Source organism: Balaenoptera acutorostrata, chromosome 2 (genome assembly GCF_949987535.1).
Source record: "Balaenoptera acutorostrata chromosome 2, mBalAcu1.1, whole genome shotgun sequence".
Classification (NCBI taxonomy): domain Eukaryota; kingdom Metazoa; phylum Chordata; class Mammalia; order Artiodactyla; family Balaenopteridae; genus Balaenoptera; species Balaenoptera acutorostrata.
The window spans coordinates 98,167,718-98,182,802 of NC_080065.1; the positions used below are offsets into that span (position 1 = coordinate 98,167,718).

The 15,085-nt window shown below is 36.1% G+C and overlaps 1 protein-coding gene across 1 annotated transcript in view; it reads right to left on the bottom strand.

Moving 5' to 3' along the window:
• Positions 1 to 748: 748 nt before the first annotated feature.
• Positions 749 to 15,085, bottom strand: part of TRIM36 (tripartite motif containing 36) — a 37,924-nt gene continuing 23,587 nt past the window's right edge. Inside the window, exons 6-10 of the mRNA XM_028169012.2 lie at positions 11,417 to 11,670; positions 11,058 to 11,182; positions 7,432 to 7,722; positions 4,239 to 4,536; positions 749 to 2,782 (exon numbers count right to left, since the gene is read on the bottom strand). Coding sequence (XP_028024813.1) covers positions 2,428 to 2,782; positions 4,239 to 4,536; positions 7,432 to 7,722; positions 11,058 to 11,182; positions 11,417 to 11,670 — 1,323 coding nt within the window. The 3' untranslated portion in view covers positions 749 to 2,427. The remainder of the gene's footprint in view (positions 2,783 to 4,238; positions 4,537 to 7,431; positions 7,723 to 11,057; positions 11,183 to 11,416; positions 11,671 to 15,085) is intronic.

Genomic DNA, 15,085 nt, shown 5'->3' on the forward strand with positions numbered 1-15,085 from the left:
GTGTTCAATCCCCCAAAGGTAGCTCTAATTCCTACTACTTTCAAGAAAGCAATTGTGAATATGAAAATTAAGTTATTATACAGTATCATAGGGATATGCATGAGTCAACTCTTATTTATTTTAAAATTAAGACCCATCAAGCATTTGTAACAATTCACTGCAATTCAGACTTAACTACCAGAGCCCCATAACCCAAGAGTATGAATGTGAACTAAAGGGCCACTCATCTAAACCAAAATCTGACCTATTATGGATCAGAAAAGAAATATTAGACAAACAGATCAGTTTAGACAGTTGATCCTTCTACAACACAGGTTTAAACTGCATAGGTCCACTTATACGTGGATTTATTTTCAGTAAACATGTTCTACAGTACTACACAACCCCCGGTTGGTTGGATCTTCAGATGTAGAACCGAGGAGGCAGAGGGCCAACCATAAATTTATACTCGGCCTTTCAACCGCATGCAGGGTGGACACCCCAAACCCCTGCATTATGCAAGGGTCAACTGTAAATTAGTTTCATGTTACGCTTTGCTAATGATCATCTCCACAAGAATTAAAGCTAGTAAATGCCCAAAATAATTGTATATAGAACTTTAGCTCTAAGTTAATATATTCAGTCAAACATCTTTTCATAAACTGTTCCTATTTTCCATATAAACACAGAGAATTCCTGGAATGCAGATTTCAATAATTATACTTAACTTACTTTAAGTTTTTATTAAAAATGAAAGAAGTCCAAGAGAACAATTTATATGCAACTATACAATGTTTTAAGTGGCTTTCCTATTCCTATTAAAGCTTTACATTTAAAATGTCTACATAATATGTGCTTCACAGGCTTAACACTATCAAACTTTACCACACATGTGACTTCAGCAGCTTTATTGCACAATGATCCACGTTAACACTGCATATTTGCTTAGTTCACCCTATGTCATAAAGTGCTATTCATAGGTGGGAAAGGAACAAAGCTTACTAAACACTGAAATTCTCCATGATATTTCCTACCTCAGTCAGGGAAAAGAAAGCTAATTTAGTGTTACCAACCTGAATAGCAGATTTCCATTTATATACATATATAACCAGAAAGAAAAAAAAAAAAAACCAGATCTAAGAGTTTTGTTTAGTCAATTAAAATATGTCAAAAGAATTTCAAGATGATTAATGCTAAATGCCTAACAGTCTAGTTTCTGAATACTCTAACTTTAAAAAAACTAACCAGTTTAAATAAAACCACCCAAGAAAGAATCTTTCAAAAATGAAGATAAAATTTAGATATAATGAGATTCTTCAAATTCAAAGAACTTTTAACTTTAAAAAAGGGTACACACAGTCATTATGATTTTAATTATTATTCCTAAACAATTAAATTTGTATTTTTACTTGCTTATATGACAAATGCTTATTACCAATGAGCCATAGAAAATGCCATACAACTGACCGGATAGTTACTTCACATTTTATAATATGTTTAATGACACTAAAAATGTATCAAGAACTTTTCAAACATGTAAACATAAACCAGGACAATCTGATATATAATATTTGTGCCAAAGAATGAAAATTACAAGACACAAAAAGAAAGCAAAAGAATATGACAGTTATCAGTGTATCTTCACTAATATTTATGAAAAATAATGATTTGATATAAGCGCAAATATTAGAGAAACTAAAAAAAAAATTGAAGAAAAAAAATTTCCCCAAAAATCATATGAAGTGAAAAGCTTCGTGTGTTAGCCAAGAATTTTGTGTTTCCTGCAAGAAACCATGTTTCCTACACATGCAAGTATGGGCATTACAGCTAAGAGAACTCTTAAAAATGTCCTTAAGAATACAGTTTGTGGTCTTAAAAAAAAACCCAGCAGTATTCATTTTCCAGGCAATATATTCTGAATATTAAATACATAATTTTCCATTTAAATATACTACCGTTTCTATGGCCTTTTTTTACCTATCTATACCTTTGTTTTCCGATTAAAAACGAATGCACAACACAATGCTTAGTACTAATTTCTATCCAGAAGGCATTTAAAAAATATTTTCTCTTAGGACATAAACATGATATAAAAATGAAAAACCAAACACAAAAGAAGCATAATAAATACTTTTGTATCCCTTCCCCCAACCCCGAAACAAGGAATATAAGTATCAGCAACACAAGCTGACAAAAATAAATTAGATTTCCCGTGGGTAAGAAGATAATCCAGTTAACCATTTCAGTGTTAACTATGAAAAAGTATCTTTTTCCCGGTGTTTGTAAAAGGCAGGAAGCCTGTTTAGGCTTTCTGTTTTAAGAAGAAACATACACAAAAAACAAGTGTAGCGACCAGATACTTAGATGATATGTAATTAGTTACAAAGGTTAACACCAAGGCATTACTTTGCTCACATTTTTTATCCTAAGTCACATCAGATGCTTAAACTACATGGTCTCTTGGTATTCTAGATATGTTGCTGTGATGGGTTCTTCAAGCTGAATTCCTCCACTGCCCATTAATGCAAATGCTGGATACATAGTATGCGAACAGTCCACTTGGCGCTCATAAAGGCATTTCATGTGATCCATATCATAGAAACCCACTTTGCCTTTATCGTAGTCGAGGAAAACCCCTATACTTGTTGGCATGGGGAGAACTCGATTTTCAGGTTCATTAGAAGAAGTAGGTGACTTGGGAATAAAAAATTTCTTCATGCCTATAGTAACTAATGTAAAGGGTTGTGAAGAATCAAAACAGGTATCCTCACTTCCGCTGTCATGCCCACTGTCTTGCTCGTATCTAAAATACAACACAAACAGACAAAGCAGAATCTTATCTGTATCAGCATAGGCTTTCAAGTAGCTTCGAGACATTTTCACAAGATAATATACATTGAGTTAAAATTAAAATCAATTGTAGTACATCAAAACCTTTCTGGTAAACCATAATCAATTGAAAACATAAGGACTTCACATTGCCACTTAGAATTACGCCACAAACTCAGCCCCAAATTCTGTCATTAAGTAGCATCCATTTTTACCTATATACCTGAGAACCTAAAAATAATAATTTTGGCCTATCAAAAATAAAGCAGGGGGAAGGGAACTGAAGGGACTTGACAAAGATTAAATATTTCTAGCACAAAAATCATATATAAAAAAATTAAAAACCAAGACAGGCCCCCTAATCCAAGGAATTTTCAGACTAAGTAAAATAAATGGGCACTGCAAAATAATGCAGGAGAAAAAACCATGTTTCATTCTCCTGCTAAGAACTATATTTCCTGGTTGGGAGTTCTACATGGATCTATGATGCAAGCAAGAATTATAAAGGTTTTTTTTTTCCCCCCCTTGATTATAAAACAGTAACACCTTGAAGAAAATTTTGATACAAAGTTCCTTCCATTTTTTCCCTATGCATAGATTGCTTCTTATATATTTGTGATAATACTACATCAACAACTTTAATCAGGTCTTTTCACTTCTAATATTTCTCATGTTGTAAACTTTTTTAGCATTATTAATAATAATCTACCAAGTAGACATGCCACTATGTTTAAGTGACTATTTCCCTATTTCAATTTTCGCTCTTATTTCAATTTCTCATTTTAGTGCAAAAAGTTTTTCCTATCACTCAGATTGTTAATCTGGGATTTCTGTAGACATAAATGGTCAAAAATTACTTGCCTGGACTAGTGCACACTATACCATCTAACAAAAATAAACTGTACAGTCTCCACTAAATAGTCAAACTCAAGAAACTGGAATTTTCTGCCATGGAAACACGTTTACCATGACACAATTTTGTAAGTACTTACGGGACAGTTTAAAGAATTGTATCCCTTAACAAAAGAACAACTTAATATCAATTGTGAAATATGGCATTTAGAGGCATTTCACTATTTATGCAATTTTATCACATCATTAAGGTAAATGATATGAAAGACTTTGAAAATTCTAAATTGCGAAGCTATACCATAATCAAGAGGTGTACCCAAAACAGACTTATTTCCTCACAGCATCAGAAATTAACTGCTGAATCTCATTATTCACTGTGTGAATACAAGACAACCTGACTCCTTTTCTTAGCCAGCCACATAAGCACAGCCAAAACACCTGAGTCTAAGAAATGTATACTCTAAATACTAAATACTCTAAATGCAACAAGTAAATCCAAGTCTATTTTCAGTCTCACCTTGCTAAACCAGGATGTTTACTTCCTAAAGAACTAAAGAATTATCAGTAGAAGAATCTACCTTGGACTGACTGCATCCCGGGGAGACCGGAGCCATTCTTGTAGTTTATCACTGGAAGCAACTCCCACTTTTACCAGGTATGAATATGGTTCTACACGGAAGGCCCAAAAGTGTTTCCCTTTTGTAATTCCAACATCTCCAATGATGTAGTCTAAGCTTGTGAAGTAACCCACTTGGATCCGCTCCGCAGCAAGGAGAAGATTAAATCCAGCTCTGCTCTCTACACGGTCTCTCTTCAAGTTCAGCAAGAGGTGTTCATTATTATAGCCACATTTTTCATCAAAAAGGAAACTGAAAACTGTAAATAGAGCAGAAAATTAGGCTGCAAATTATTAGCATTTCTACAATCTATGGTTACATTTAACAGGTTTTTCAAACAGAAATTACTAAAAAGATATAGGAAGAGGAATATATCATTCTACCCTACACAAACTATGACAAAACAAAACCCCAACTTAGAAATAATTTCCAGTAAATTCTCTGTACCTGAAAATCTTCAGAAATTTCAAAGCAGAAGAAACATTTTAAATGCATGAGAAATTTATGAATGTAGTTCCTTGGAATAGACATAGCAAATCTATCCTAAGTATTTTACAGTCTTGAATCTGTCCTTTTATCCCTAAAATAAGGGGCTGTACATTTTCAAAAATATCTATGTATTTTATTAAAACTTTATTCCAAATTTTATAAATATGGAAACTATTAGCAATTTTAGTAAGGTCTTTTCCTTATCAATCAAGATGGCAGACATGAGAAACAGTGTACAGTGTAAAAAAAAAAAACACACACACAGGCTTTGGGTTCAGAGAGACCTGGGTTTGATGCCTGGCGCAAGCATTTAACTAGAGTTTAACCTAAACTTTGATTTCCTCAACTACAGAATGGAGATAATGTTGTCGGTGAATTTAACGTTCTTCGTCGCAAAAGAATTTGGAGAATTCCAAATTCAAGAAGTGGATTTATTTGGAGAGAAACACACTCCACAGACAGAGTGCGGGCCATCTTGGAAGACAAGAAGCAAGAGGCCTCGAAATAGGGCGTGGTTAGTTTTTATGGGCTGGATAATTTCATAGGCTAATGAGTAGGAGGATTGTTCCAATTATTTTGGGGAAGGGGCGGGGATAGCCAGGAATTGGGCTACCACCCACTTTTTTTTTTTTTAACATCTTTATTGGAGTATAATTGCTTTACAGTGGTGTGTTACCACCCACTTTTTGACCTTTTATGGTTGGCCTCAAAACTGTCATGATGCTGGCAGATGTGTCATTAACATGCTAATGTATTACAATGAGCGTATGAGGCTCAAGGTCTACTGGAAGTCGAATCTTCCGCCATCTTGGACCTAGTTGGTTCTCACTAGTTTTCATCATGTACTATGGCTATGTCTTTCTTTTAAAGGTTGTGCCCTGCCCCTTCCCTCCTGTTTCAATAACACTACTCTTCTATCAACTTAAACCCATTCAGCCTAACATTTAGTGGCTGCTAAATTCCAAATGCCCATCAATAGATGAATAGATAAAGAAAATGTGGTATATACATACAATGGAATACTATTCAGCCTAAAAAAGTAAGGAAATTCTGATACATGCTACAACATGCATGAACCTTGAAATAAGCCAGTCACAAAAGGATTATGTGAATCCATTCACATGAGGTACTTAGAATAGGCAAATTCATAGAGGCAGAGGTAGAACAAAGGTTACCAAGCTCTGGGGGAAGGGTGGATGGGGAGTTACTGTTTAATGGGCACAGAGTGTCAGTTTGGAAAAATGAAAAAGTTCCAGAGATTGTGAGTGGTGATGGCTGCACAACACTGTTGAATGTACTTAATGCCACTGATCTGTAAAAATGGTTAAAATGGCAAATTTTAACTATATAATACCACAATTGTAAAAAAACTGTCGGCTAACAAGCTAAAACTATTCTCCATATGTGATTTGACCAGTCTTCCTGGGAATGCCTATTACCCTGGCATGGCAATTCACACTTTCTCTCAATCTCAAAAGTCTCCCAGTTTGCAAAATAAATTTAAATGGTCACCCTATTCATGTGGTTTCTCTTGGAGAAAAGAAAGACAGCTTTTAATGTTTCCTTTCCTCCATCCCCCTTCACTTTGTCACTGAAAACAGTAGCTACTTTCAGGTTTCCTTTTTCTTCCAATTTCAGTCAGAGACTAGAAAAGAAAGCGGAAACTGCATAAACAGTAAAATATTTACTTAATACTTGCAAATGGATCCTAAAACTCTTTTGGATTTTATTAAAATTCAAGAAAAATAATTTGAGCCAACCCTATTTATTTGTATTTCTTTTTAATTAGTCACAATGTACATGAAAAACAGAGTGAATAGTACACTCTGGACAAAAAGGGAAGGATGGGCAGAGTGCACAAAATATGGGTACATAAGCCACTAAAAATGGGCAGGAACAATGAGGTCTAAAAGCCAAATGAAGGAACCTCTGAGGCCGTGACCAACTGGGCAGAATGATTTCCTGCTCACCAGGATGAGCACAACTTTGGTTCTAAATGTCCCTTATCCATGGAGACACTGTAGTGAACATCAACTAACCTGTAAGTCATTCTCATTCTATAAAAATTTACAGGTGCTGTTTAAGTAGTATCAGTGGTTATTAACTTGGAAGGGGGAGGGAGGACTGCTGGGCAGGAGGAGCTTTTAGTGTAGGAGAAAGCTATCCATGTGGTTCTAATACCTGCCTTCCATCCCCATGTGCTCGTAATTACTGAGTTAGAAAAGCCAGACAAGTCAGAATTAGGTAAATTAAAATTATTCTTCACGTTGTTGTACCAATAAATTTTTAAAATATCTGCCTAGATCCTATGTTAATAGAGATTTCTATAAACTGATCAAAAATACAGAATTATACTATTTAATACTTGTAAGGTAGCATTTATGCTATTTTACTCCCAAATTAATAGCCCTGCTCACTCAAATGTCATGTTTTTCTGTATCTGATGTCAGTCAGAAATCTAATCCTGTTCTCGGCCTAGATGGTGAAATTCAAGTATTCAGTCTATTTCTAAATCCTAGCTGGGTATGGAATCTACTGTTCTAGAGTATTCTACAGATGAGAGGTGGTTTTATAATGTAGGTCTGCATGGACACGTTAACTGGTTTATTTTTTATCATGGTCTCTTCCAACTCTATGCTTTTCTTATTCCCGCTATTCACAATACCTGGAGCTGGAGGAGTATGAAGAATCAATTCCCTGCTGCAAGGACTGCAGATTGAACCCTTGTAGGCTCTTACTCTGAAAGCATAGTTACAATTACTTTCAAGGTCGGAAATGACTTTACTTGTGCCACACACTTCTATCTCATTCCAAGACAACATTTCCTCATCTCTATTAATCTTCCGATATTCGAGGACATAGCTATCGGCTTTATCCTTTTCTGGATGGTGCCAGTTTATCCAAGCATTGTTATACACTTTGCTCTGTTGCTCATTGATCTCTGGCACATCTATGCCTGAAAGAAGTACGAAAGAGAAAACAGTGTTAAAATATTATTTCAGAACCTTTACTTTTCCTTTTATTTCAGTAAAAATGATTTATTGAAAATACTTAAAGGATTTCTCTGCTGTTCAAGAACTTTCTACACTTATCATACTGTGCATAAGAAAAAGAATAAATCCTGCAAATACAACAGGATGTTGGACTTTGAGGACATGCTAAGTGAAATAAGTGAGACAGAGAAAAACAAATGCTGACTGCGTGATTCCACTTTCGCGAGGTATCTAAAGTAGCCAAATTCATAAAATCAAAGACTGGAATGGTGGTTACCAGGGGCTGAGGAGCAGGGAGAAATGGGCGCTTATTAATCAACAGGCATAAAGTTTCAGTTAAGCAAGATGAATAAGCTCTAGAGATGTGCTGTACAACTTGTGTCTACAGACAACAATACTGTATTGTATACCAGAAATTTAAGAGGCTAGATCTCAGGGTAAGTTTTATCATAATAAAATTTAAAAAGGAAAGTAAATTGAGATTTTAAAAGGTATATTTATGTTTATAACTGAAAGGGGAAACAAGAATGAAAAATAAGACAGACAAAATAAGTAAAACTCAATTTTAGCTTTACATATTAATTCTGAAACACCATAAATCAAAATTTTTAACCACATACTCTTCAATTTCCATCTACTGAATAACAACCCTAGACTTGAAATTTATAATATGTGTCCTCCTATAAATTATTTTAATAAATACTTTTAAATCTGTTTGGTCAGTATAATAATAAACAAACTTCAATAAAACATTATATAGTTTTCTTTCATATTATCTTCCACAGAGTTGCAAAGCAATTTATTTATTTATTTTAAAATTTATTTATTTATTTATTTATTTATTTGGCTGCACCAGGTCTTAGTTGGGCATGCGGGATCTTCGTTGCAGCGTGCAGGATCTTTAGTTGCAGCATGCGGACTCTTAGTTGCGTCATGTGGGATTCAGTTCCCTGACCAGGGATCGAACCCAGGCCCCCTGCATTGGGAGCATGGAGTCTTAACCACTGGACCACCAGGGAAGTCTGGCAAAGCAATTTAAATGACTTTTTCTTGGTATAAACAAGATACATATTTTTTTAAGAAAATCAGAAACTACATAAAACACACACAAATTAAGTAACTCAAAGATTATCACTACAATAATTTTGTGTAGCTCCTGCCAGTATTTTTCTCCCAGTGGCATTCCACTGTAGCAACATTTAACTATTTTCAGAAACATGTTTCTAATTTCTCACTAAAAATACAATGATTAAAATATCACAGCTAAATCTTTGTGCATATTCATAATCTTTTCCTTAGAATAAATTCCAAACAGCTTAACTGCTTTGGTCATATGGTAAAAATAAGCTATAGGAGTTACACATGCACATGCACACATAAATAAACACATATTTATATCAAATCACAGAGAAATAGAAGAAGTCTCCCTCTTCTCCTTATCCTCCAGCTATGTACAAGCAATGTACAGCATAGGTATGTCTATGTGTGCATTTGTGCAACTGAATGTTATGCAGCCACGGGATCTGAAAAGCCATCCGAACTACATTTTAAAGTTAAAAAAAAAAAGCTAGTTAAAGAATAACATGACTGGAATGCTCTACGTGCGTGCAGGAAAACATGAGGAGAGCATCCACCAGCAGGAAGCTGGGTGACCAGCAGCTTTCCATTCTGACCCACCCATTTTACTGGTCCTTCGTTACGCACTGGTATAACCCCGAGATTACCCACACTCAACTTCCTTTTTCCAAAGACTGTTTTGGGACCCCCAGGGAAGGGAGGACCTTGTACTCCTAAGTAAACTAGCGTGTATATAAAAAACAATTCAAGTATACATTTTGGAAAAAGAGGAAAGTACAGTACATGAAATAGAATCAGCATTTCAAATATCACCACATATTTGGAAAAACAAGATCATCATAATAGACAAGAAAAGTATGTACCTGACAGAGATTCAGGTATTGATTGGAAGAGAAAGGTGGTCATAGTAATAACCCTTCAGTGTGTTTAACTTTTAAACAAGACAAATTTCCTTTGACTGAATACAAATCTATGCATCTATACCTGTACAGTAATTAAACTGTAAGTGTACTTTTCCAAGGACTGTAATTGTTCACCATTATTAGAAGAGAAATCTGAGGGAGATGAACAAGGTGAGAAGAAAAAAGGAACGGAAGACCTCCCTGCTGCAGAGCAGCAGAACACAAACACAAGCAAATGTTAGGGGCCGAGCTGCCCGCCCTAAAACTCATATGTTGAAGTTCTAGGCCCTAGTACCTCAGAATGGGCCTTTATTTGGAGAGAGGGTCTTTAAAGAAGTAACACAATTAAAAACAGGTCGTTAAGGTGGAGCCTAGTCCACTATGACTAATAGGACTGGAGTCCTTATAAGAGGAAATTTGGACTCAGATATGTATAGAGGGAAGACCACGTGAAGACACGAGAAGACGGCCACGTGCACACCTAGGAGAGAGACCTCAGAAGAAACCAACCCTGACGACAGCTTCATCTCAGACTTCTAGCCTCCAGAATCCAACGGGAATTCCCTGGCGGTCCAGTGGTTAAGATGTGGGCTTTTACTGCCAAGGACCTGGGTTTGATCCCTGGTCGGGGAACTAATATCCTGCAAGCCCCAAGGTGTGATTGATAGATAGATAGATAGATAAATAAATAAATAAAACCTTTTACTGCCAGAATCCTATGAAATTAAATTTCTGTTGTTATGTCACCCAGTCTGTGGTATTTAGTTTTGGCAGCCCTGGCAAACTCATACAGCAATGTAAACACTTAAACATCTTAGAGTCATTGTTAGCCTGGAGATATCATTTCTAGGTTTCTGCCCTAGGGAAACTCATACACACGCACAAAGAAACACTGACAAAGATGTTCAATAGAGCATTGCTTACAACAGATAAAAAAACAGGAACAGACTGTCTCTTAGTGGGAAACTTACTTACATAATGGAATACTGTAAAGTTAACATATAGCTGTAAACCAGAACTTCATGTATTAACAAATATTTATCTTAAACTTAATTTCTCAAAAAAATAATTTACAAAAAAAAGATACATACAATGTGGTACCATTCACACAATGTTTAAAAACATACAAACCAAAAGAATCTAGCTTCTGTGCATAAAAACATGGTTATAAAAACATAAATGGCATATGATTTTAGCGTATGATGGTCTGGGCAACTGAGATGCTGCATTATAATGTCAAACTGAAGAGAATTTGTGTTTCTCCTACACAATGTGAATTCAAACTAAAAACATGAAGGTATGCTGTTACTAAAACTCACCACTAGAGAAAAAGGACAATTCTCCAAGAAGTTCTGTTTGTTTAGATGTATTAACAACGTAGTCTTCAAAAGAAGTCTGAGCCGCAGGTCTAAAGCTCTTCAAAGATTCTGTAGCTTTCTGTATTCTACAGACAGATATAAAATATTTTATACAAAAATGATTCTTTAAAAAGGCAAATCAGACTAAATATTTTCAATGAGATTAACAAAAGAAAACTTCACTCAACATTCAAGCTAAGAGTGAAGCAAGAGATACTGCACATAACACAGCACTCTGAACCACTCAGAGCTACAGCTGAAACATAAAGCAGCATTTAATGACACTGCTAGAGAGAGACTGTCAGTTCAAAGTTAAATACCTGAGGTGGAGCTGTTTTGCGGTCTGAACAAAGCAAGACTGATCTGTCTCTTTCAGCACTTCTTGAGCGTATCCCACGAGTCCGTTGTTCTCTAGCAGCCCCTGATACTCTTCCATTTGAGTCTGAAATTTGTCTAATCTTAGTTTCTTAGAAGCATCAATTGCCTTCAAAACAGATGATTTCCTCTCTCCTAGGATTTCAAAGAGCTTTTCAAAATGTGTAATTGCTTCTTCTTTAGCCCGCTCTCCATTACACTATTATAAAACAAGCAAAGCGTTACCTCATCTGCTAAATCCAAATGTCTTTTCAAGAAAGAGTCGCAATTCAACAAAACGAACCCAAATACTGGAAAGAAAAAGATTTTGTCTGACTCCTTGATGTTTTCGGAACAATAATTTGGCATCAAATATGCTTACTAAGGAATGATCAGCAACTTTGAGACATACTTTGTAATTTTATAATACTATATTTCCTTAAGCTTTCAATCTCCAAAGTCCAGCAATAAACAACTTATTCAATGAAATAAGAAAGCAACATTCAATTTATATACAAAGGAACTTGAGGCAGAAATGAACTGATTTAACCAAAGACACAGGAAAATACAATCTTGCACTTATTTATTTTTATTCATTTCTAATTCAGGAAATTTTATCCTTTCTACCATATACCAATTTTTTAAAAAGTTAAACCCACAGCTATGAAACTCAAAAAAATTACATCCTATACTAAGTAATAAAAATGTAACTCTTCTCTTCAAATTAATATTTAGTTATATATAATTATAATTAAGCTGTAATTTAATTAATATTGATTTAATTATAAGTTATGCAAATTAACTTTTTTATGCTTGAGTTTTTCCTTTCTGAAAACTAGGGGTAAGAGAGACCATTTAGGTTTTTCTGAAGATTGAAAAAGATTATTTACATAAAATGCCCACCAAAATGTCACATACTCTCAATAAACATTATTTTCACTGCACACATAGCTATTCCTGTACTTTGCCAAAAAATGATCCTCTCTATAGTGCTTATTAAACATTTTGAATGTCCACAAAATCACACCTTGACCTGATTTTGAAAATAAGACCAGCAAAGCACTTACAAGCATTTATCATAATAGACTCATAGCAGCAGCCAACAGAAAAGAGTCTTCAAGAACATTCTTAAAAGCTGACAATATATGGTAGAAGTGCATTGCGCCTTTTCCAATGGCTTCTGGCCAACATTTAAAATGAAAGGAAATTTTTTCCAGATTTCCTTCTCTGATTCCTAACCTCAACAGCCAATTTTTTAAAAGGAGGATAGGAGGAGAGAACAGAGGGTGGTGACATTCTGGTAGTATTTCAGTGACATATCACATTAAGTTCAGAAATATCATTATACATAGATCAAGAGGAGACTTTTTCCAGCTAAGTATCATTATAGATAAAAAGACAGTGTCACAGTCTTCACTGAGTAAAATTCAAGAATGGAGACAAATTCTCTAGTGCAGAAGATTCTTACTGATAAGCCTACAAACGCAGCTTAGGTCAAAGGTACAAGAAGGAGTTAAATAATTTCTCCAGAATCCCAAGGCATCAATGCCTACATGAATACTTGATGACTGAGTTCCTCAGTTTTCAACCTACTGAATGACAAACTCAAAAACAAGCACTGGGTTTCCTTATCTCAGAAGTAAAGGCAGCCTGACTGAGAAAACCAATAAAGACAAATCTAAAATAACCACAGACACAATCCCTGAAGCAACCTACTATCCAGATGATAATGTGCTATGTGTTCAGGGATTATAGTAAACTGAGAGAGTTTGTCAATCAGATACAAATGCGAGAAACAGAATCCTACTTTTAAATTACATGAAAATGCAATCAGTGACTATCAGAAAAATAATATTTAAAATATTAAAGCAATACTGGTAATATGGAGATTGGTTCAAGATGGCGGAGTAGAAGGATGTACTCTCACTCCCTCTTGCAAGAACAACAGAATCACAACTAACTGCTGAACAATCATCGACAGGAAGACACTGGAACTCACCAAAAAAGATACCCCACATCCAAAGACAAAGGAGAAGCCACAATGAGACAGCAGGAGGGCGCAATCACAGTAAAATCAAATCCCATAACTGCTGGGTGGGTGACTCACAAACTGGAGAACACTTAAACCACAGAAGTCCACCCACTGGGGTGAAGGTTCTGAGACCCACATCAGGCTTCCCAACCTGGGGGTCCGGCAAGGGGAGAAGGAATTCCTAGAGAATCAGACTTTGAAGGTTAGTGGGATTTGATTGCAGGACTTCGACAGGACTGGAGGAAACAGAGACTCCACTCTTGGAGGGCACACACAAAGTAGTGTGTACATCAGGAACCAGTGGGAAAGAGCAGTGACCCCATAGGAGACTGAACCAGACCTACCTGCTAGTGTTGGAAGGTCTCCTGCAGAGGCGGGGTGTGGCTATGTCTCACCATGAGGACAAGGACACTGGCAGCAGAAGTTCTGGGAAGTACTCCTTGGCGTGAGCCCTCCCAGAGTCCGCCATTAGCCCCACCAAAGAGCCTGGGTAGGCAGGCTCCAGTGTTGGGGTGCCTCAGGCCAAACAACCAACAGGGAGGGAACCCAGCCCCACCCATCAGCAGAAAATCGGATTAAAGATTTACTGAGCTCTGCCCACCAAAGCAACAGCCAGCTCTACCCACCACCAGTCCCTCCCATCAGGAAACTTGCACAAGCCTCTTAGATAGCCTCATCCACCAGAGGGCAGACAGCAGAAGCAAGAACTACAATCCGGCAGCCTGTGGAACAAAAACCACATTCACAGAAAGATAGACAAGATGAAAAGGCAGAGGGCTATGTACCAGATGAAGGAACAAGATAAAACCCCAGAAAAACAACTAAATGAAGTGGAGATAGGCAACCTTCCAGAAAAAGATTTCAGAATAATGATAGTGAAGATGATCCAGGACCTCAGAAAAAGAATGGAGGCAAACATCAAGAAGATGCAAGAAATGTTTAACAAATGTCTAGAAGAATTAAAGAACAAACAAACAGAGATGAACAACACAATAACTGAAATGAAAAATACACTGAAAGGAATCAATAGCAGAATAACTGAGGCAGGAGAACGGATAAGTGACCTGGAAGACAGAATGGTGGAATTCACTGCTGCGGAATAGAATAAAGAAAAAAGAATGAAAAGAAATGAAGACAGCATAAGAGACTTCTGGGACAATATTAAACACAACAGCATTCGCATTATAGGGGTCCCAGAAGGAGAAGAGAAAGAGAAAGGACCTGAGAAAATATTTGAAGAGATTATAGTATAAAACTTCCCTAACATGGGAAAGGAAATAGCCACCCAAGTCCAGGAAGTGCAGAGAGTTCCATACAGGATAAACCCAAGGAGAAACATGCCGAGACACATAGTAATCAAATTGGCAAAAATTAAAGACAAAGGAAAATTATTGAAAGCAGCAAGGGAAAAACGAGAAATGACATACAAGGGAACTCCCATAAGGTTAACAGCTGATTTCTCAGCAGAAACTCTACAAGTCAGAAGGGAGCAGCATGACATACTTAAAGTGATGAAAGGGAAGAACCGACAAACAAGATTACTCTACCCGCCAAGGATCTCATTCAGATTCGATGGAGAAATCAAAAGCTCTACAGACAAGCA